Genomic DNA, 6,664 nt, shown 5'->3' with positions numbered 1-6,664 from the left:
GGGGCTTCGAACTAGTGAGTCGAGATGCCAATGTTTCTAATCAGCTTGGATATTATTGGTTAGGTTAGCAAGACCTCATTAGGATTTCACGTAGTGCTGAGGCGATGCAAAGGAATTATTGACAGCAGCTGTACATTCACGTATAATTTGAAACGGTAGAGGCGGGTGCATTGGGGAAAGGAAGATTCACGGGGCCATGTTCTAGCTGACTTCGGAGGGTTTGTAGCGCATCCTCCTTAGCGATTTATTTTCCTCATTGTACCTTAACATTCTCTGATTATGCACTCTGTTTCGAGTTAATACCGATATCAGTTGCATCGGTGACATTTAAGATGGGTCTGAGGTGCAATGTGCAAAATAAATCGCCAGGAAAAAGGTGTTACGATATCCCCAGAGCCACTTAGAATATGGCGTCTAGTGTGTCGGGGTTCATGGCGGCGAGGTGGGAGGGCTGGTGGTGGTGTGGGGTTCAAGGGGTGCCATAGGTCCTGCTGGGGGCCTGAACCGAACCAGTGGTCACAACACTGGGACTCCCGAAGCCTCCAGAACTTCCAAAGCCCCCGGCTGCACCTCCAAAGCTGCCAGTTGAACCTCCATGGGAAGCTCCACCAAAGCCCCCAGTTGAACCTCCATGGGAAGCTCCACCAAAGCCCCCAGTTGAACCTCCATGGGAAGCTCCACCAAAGCCCCCAGTTGAACCTCCGAAGCCCCCAGTTGAACCTCCAAAGCCTCCAGTCGAACCTCCGAACCCGCCAGTTGAACCTCCGAAGCCTCCTCCCTGGGATCCTCCGAAGCTGCCTCCCTGAGATCCTCCAAAGCCTCCTCCCTGCGATGCTCCATAGGACACAGAGCCAGCACCGTCATCGCCTCTGTAGGACCCATCATCAAACGGCACCCCGGCGGCCTTCTGTTGGCGTGCGAACTCGATCTGCTCGATGGCGTGGGCTGGGAGTGGGTGTGGGGTGGGGATCAGGTCAGACTCCACGCGGTAGCCGTCGCCGTCAGCCACGAAATTGAAGACAGCTGGGGTACCGTCAGGGAAGGTGAAGCTGGAAGAGAGATAAACAGTTGCAACAGGACATGCAGAGGGAGGTTAATGTGCAGAGTTGTGTGGGCATAATGCAGGGAGAGGTGCAGTTACAATCAATAATTCTTTTCCTGGATGAAGCTGGAGGGAAGAAGAGACACTTGATGCATCTACAAAGAGGGAAATAATGTGGGGAGTTCTACGGGTACAGTACAGTGAGATAAAAATGTAGTCAACTTTTACTCCCATGGGTTCTGAACTAATGGAGCGACTTTCTAACCCTCCCAGCCTGCTTGAGTATTAGTGATTAGTTTAGGAAGATCTCACTCAGTTTTGATGCCACTTAGAGACAGTCGAAAGCGAATCCTAATATCAACTGAACTTTGACATTCACAAAGTTCCTCCCTTCCTCATTCTTATTTACAAATGCTGAGGAACTACTTCAGCCATTACCAGTTCATTAACGAGTAACAAAGCTTTGATCTTGTGTACACTTAGTATTATTTTAGTTACCATCTTTTTATTGCTTAGTAATTATAAATCTCTAATGTCATGAAATAAGCTGGGGACTGAGTAATAATGACTGAAAATCCAGATGTAATATGTTATGCTGTAGTTTCCGTATAAAAACAAGAAGACCCTCATTTCCAGCCATTAAAGAGACTCCCCAGCACCCCTTCCTTACCAATTTATCTTTGCATCTGGCACCTTAATTTATTTTTGTACGATAAGCCTTATTTATACAGTCCACCAGGACTCAGAAAAGCTTAATAACACACAGGAGAAAATAAGGTGCAATAAGTAAAATAAACCCTCTAAGCTGACGAGAAAGTTGCTCTAAGTTAGTTTCATTGATGCATACTGTAATAAGCGAAATGAATCGTTAAGGAAGAGGTGCTGGAAGATCTCCTAAGTAAACAGTATAGATAAAGCCTCAAGGTAGAGTCCTCAGTACTTACGACCATCCACCCTGAGAGATGACAGCTCCATTAGGTCCTCCACCGGTGCCCTGCTCGTGGCGACTGATGCCGTTGCCTGTCTCGAAGTTGAACTTGTAGTTGCCGTAAGCGTCAGGACCCTCACGCTCGTCAACCAGGATGGGGATGACGGGGCCTGAGGTGCCATAGCCGCCACCAGAGGAACCGCCACCGACGAAACCTCCACCTGTAGATCCTCGAAAACCTCCCTGTGTTGAACCTCCAAAACCTCCACCTGAAGCTCCTCCGTGTGATGAGCCTCCAAAACCTCCTCCTGCAGTTCCTCCAAAGCCTCCAGCACTGCTGCCAGAGTGGCCTCCGAAGCCTCCTCCCACTGAAGTTCCCACGGATGATGTTGACGATCCAAAGCCTCCAGCCGATTGACCTCCAAAGCCACCGCCAGAATGTCCTCCAAACCCACCTGTTGAACCTGAGAATCCGCCTGAAGATCCCCTGCTGGGCGTGCCGTAAGATGTGGATGGCAGCTTGGCGGCCGCTGCGAGGGCCAGCATGGCACACAACACCACGGGATGCTGAGGGACAACACACAGGGCACGTCAGTTATAAGGATGAGATGTTGTTTGGCTATGGACAAAACTTTTCCCTACTCTTCTACTCCACTGCGTCACCTTAGCACTTAAGGGCATGTACGTCACTTTCCTACCCTGTTACATCATATCAAAAGAGGGCCATAAGTGGACAGAAAAACTACCATGTCTCTCTTAGAGTAGGTGGATTAGCCATCAGAGGAAAGTGAGATGTAGCAGGGATAAAATATTAGGTGAACCCATGTCCTCTGCTGTATCTTTCTCCTTTCTCCTCAGATTCCTGTCGCTAGTGATATGAAAAATTCTGGATCTCCCCACCCCAGACGAATAGGGGGAACTAGGAAGGTTAAGTCGCAAGATAGCATACAAGGAAATTTAGCTTATGTTTTATATAAAGGCGAACCACAAGTTCTTCCCTGTTCATACCCGGATACTTGCACAGAAGATGGGAACGTCTTTGCTTGCTGTTTGTTTGCTACCCAGAAATGAAACCGTGATCTTGAGTTTATTTAAAGTTTGTTCGGAACCTTCCCTACCAGTACCTTAGCGTGATATGAATAGGTCACAGTCCTTTAAAAAAAAAACTCGAATCACCTTGCAATTGCTGGTTAGTCTTCCAAGACCTCATATGTCTTCACACAGTGTAAACGGACCATTGATTACGCGTCTGGGGCTCCGAACATCTGAAGCAGTAATCAAACTTTTTCTCATTATTACCGATTAATTGCGCGAAATGTTGTAAGGTTTTTACAATATGTGTAAGGAAACTGTTGACTGCAACTGTAAAAATCAAGATATGAGGTCATTTAAACGTCAGGGGTTGCAAACTTAATAAGAGAGAATTCAAACCTTCTTCATTTTTACAGTTTTAATTTTGTCAGCTTCATTAGCTATTGACACAGCTTCGAAAATAAGAAATTGTAGACGTTGCCTTTACTTTTCTTCTCTGACTCATATATCTAATGAGATCAAGCACTCAGTTTCATATTATATATATATATATATATATATATATATCTATATATATATAGATATATATATATATATATATATATAATTTTCCTACCCTGCGAGAGTGCGGTAAATTATACGTACTGCTGATACTTGTGTGACGTAATACCAGGCATATCGTTATCATAGCGTTTTCTTACTCATGTGATTCATGTCCCTTGGAAGGTCAGTTTGAAAATTATGGATAAGGACGATACTGGCAATGGTGCAACCCCAAGCTTATCATCATACATGGACGTCTTGCTCCTCCGATTCATGTCCCCAGTGAAACAGTCTTTTAAAATTATAGGTAAGGACGATACTGACGATGACGCAACTCCAAGAATATCGTCATGGCGTCCCTCTTCCCACTATTATATATGGCGGAGGTGGGAGCCGGAAACAGGAAAAGAGAAAAAACAAGGACAGATTCATTAGTTACCCGTGAGAGAGAGAGAGAGAGAGAGAGAGAGAGAGAGAGAGAGAGAGAGAATAGAAAAAGATGAGAAGCAAGGAGGGAAGAGTGCTTCAGTAAATGAGGAAATAATACAGAGAGAGAGAGAGAGAGAGAGAATAAAATAAGATGAGAAGCAAGGAGGGAAGAGTGCTTCAGTAAATGAGGAAATGATAGAGAGAGACAGACAGACAGACAGACAGACAGAGACAGAGAGAGAACTTCATACATAAAGAAAATATAAATCACCTCAACCTCCCATCTCAGCCATTTCCCATCACCACTTCATTAAAACCCTCGTACAGGTGTATTGGAGGGCAGTGAGGAGTAGGATCGTGGCTGAGAGGTGAGGTGAGCAAGACACTGGACACTCAGATCTCACCTACAATCAAAATTCACCTCTATAGACATCTTAGTGCTCACCGAAATTTTGAGTTGATTATTCAGATTTTTTTTTCATCACTATAGCATTTTTTTTTTTCTGAAGAAGATCTCTATAACCCCTTGCAGCTCAGTTGATGGCCAGGTATGCTCAGACTGGAAGGTGGATTTAACTAGTAACCAAGGAGACTCATTCGTACCTCGTAGCTAGTGCTCACAGAATTTTATGCGTCGAGTATTCAAATTGATGAAGTGCTTAGTTCTCTCCGGTGAAAGCAAGGCAACTGAGCCTCATTCGCATTCATACCCTCACCGCCGTTCAGAGTTCGCCCTCCCGCTGCTCCATACCTCCTAGCGATGTGCCGTGACGTAAGCACACGCCTGCCAGACCGTAAACACAAGGCAGCAACACCCTACCTGCCCACCACCCCACCAGGTACACGTGTCTGCCCGGAAGTGAGTCTGATGCGTGCAGTGTTATAGTTTCTTCTCAGTTTCGTGGGTTGTTTCATTCGTTTCACTTCCCCCATTTCAGTGTCTGTTTGTCAGCGTATCGTGCCTATCCGTCTGTTCCAATGCCCCATCCTCGTGATCCATCTCAGTGCCTGTTTGAGTACTTTTCTCCAATGCCCTCTTTCTATGCCCCATCAGTGCCCTTCTGTAATGCTCTGATCAAATATCTCTCTGCAGTGTCTCGTCTCACCAGTTTTCAGTGACCCATAGTTTTTACATGTTTATAAAATTTAGTTGTAGGGAAAAGCTGAAGCAAAGAGTGCCTGAAAGCTGAAGGCATGCAAAGTTGTCTCCTCCAAAGAAATTCGAAAATGGAAACCTCAAAACAGGATTATTTCAGTGTAAATACATTGAGTTTGAGGGACTGGTGATCGTAGGCAGAGGGAAGACAGACTGGAAGGAAAGGCCTGTGGTACAGATGGGTTAATGAAGGTTGCATATACCTCCTCCCTCCCATGTCTAAACCTAAACCTAAATCGTCGGGAGTTGGCAAATATATAATAGAACAAGGCATCTTGCTGAAGATATTTATACCCCATCTAAATCCCCCATCCCTCTTCCTCATCTGTCTTGCCTGTTTTAATGCCCTGCCTATAATGAGTCCACGTCTATATACACCCTTCTGTGTCCCTTGTTTAAGTAGCCTGTCATCACCCGAAGTCCCATTTAAGTGCCTTGCCTCAGTACCCGCCTTAAACCTGTCAGTGACCCTCTTCAGTGTTCTATCTGTGACCCGTTGCACTGTCCCGTTCACATACCCTTCAATTTCCTATCTTAATGCTCCACATCAGTGCCCAGTCTCATTGCCCAAGTTCAGTGCCATTTTAAGTACTTTAAGTTTCTTTCAGGGCCCATTCTCAGTCGCCCGCTTCAGTGTCTTAATGTCTTGCCTCTTTCCCAGTGTTTTGTCTCAGGACCTCGCCTTAATACCCCGTCCAACGACCCTCCTTCAGTACCTCATTCAGTGTCCTGTCTCAGTATCTCGTCATACTGTGTCATATCTGTGCCTTGCTTCAGTGCCTCGTTTTGATGCTTCGTCCACACGCCTCCTTAAGTCCTCCGATTCACAGCCCAATCTATGAACTTATTTCAGTGTCTAGTCTCATTGCCCCATCGAACTCAAATTTTGCAGTGCCCCAGTTCAGATACCCTCCTCCATCCTCTAGTTCCCCAGTCCCTTTGCCCCGTTTCAGTGCCCCGATCTAGTGCCCCGCTGCAGTGCCCCTCCGAGGTTCAACTTACCGATAACATCTTGATGAGAGGGTCGAGTCGGGGCGAATGTGGTGCTCCCCGACTTGCCCTAGTCTTATATACCCCAGCACTCTTCATCGCTCCCACCCCCTCTCGCTCCTTCCCTCCCCCCCTACCCTTTCCCTACACTCCCCCACGGTCTTCCTTTGCCTCTCCCTTCTTTCCATCCCCCTCTCTCTTCTCCCTCCCCTCCCGTCTCCCCTCTTCTCTCTCCCTCCCTCACTTAACTCTATCATCTTTGCGTCTCCCTTCTCCCCCCCTCTTCCTCAATACCTCCTCTCCTCTTGCTTCTTCCTCGTGGTCTTCCTCGCCTCGTCTTTTTCCCCTTCCCCACACCTCACTCCCTTCCCATCTTCTCTCCCCTTCCCTTCCCTATTGCATCTCTCTTTCCTACCGCACTCTCCTTCCTCTCCCTCCTTCCTTTTTCTCACAATTTCCCATACGTATTCCTTACTTTTGTTCTCCGTTTCCATTCTCCCTTCATCATCCCCCACTTTCCCCTTCCCCTTCGCCCTCCCCTCCC

The 6,664-nt window shown here is 46.7% G+C and overlaps 1 protein-coding gene across 1 annotated transcript; it reads right to left on the bottom strand.

Annotated features, from left to right (window-relative positions):
- Positions 1 to 407: 407 nt before the first annotated feature.
- LOC145414103 (uncharacterized) lies at positions 408 to 6,156 on the bottom strand. The gene is made up of 3 exons (XM_080283662.1): positions 6,133 to 6,156; positions 1,987 to 2,537; positions 408 to 1,049 (listed from the first exon to the last, which is right to left on the bottom strand). Exons 1-3 carry the CDS (start codon positions 6,139 to 6,141, stop codon positions 470 to 472), a joined length of 1,140 nt encoding a protein of 379 aa, XP_080139788.1. The 5' UTR covers positions 6,142 to 6,156; the 3' UTR covers positions 408 to 469.
- Between the last annotated feature and the right edge of the window lie 508 nt (positions 6,157 to 6,664).

Source organism: Coenobita brevimanus, chromosome 98, assembly GCF_032717465.1.
Source record: "Coenobita brevimanus isolate Jiangsu-jjx chromosome 98, ASM3271746v2, whole genome shotgun sequence".
Taxonomy (NCBI): Eukaryota; Metazoa; Arthropoda; class Malacostraca; order Decapoda; family Coenobitidae; genus Coenobita; species Coenobita brevimanus.
The sequence above is the reverse complement of the archived record's forward strand: the minus strand, read 5'-3'. Positions and strand labels throughout refer to the sequence as shown.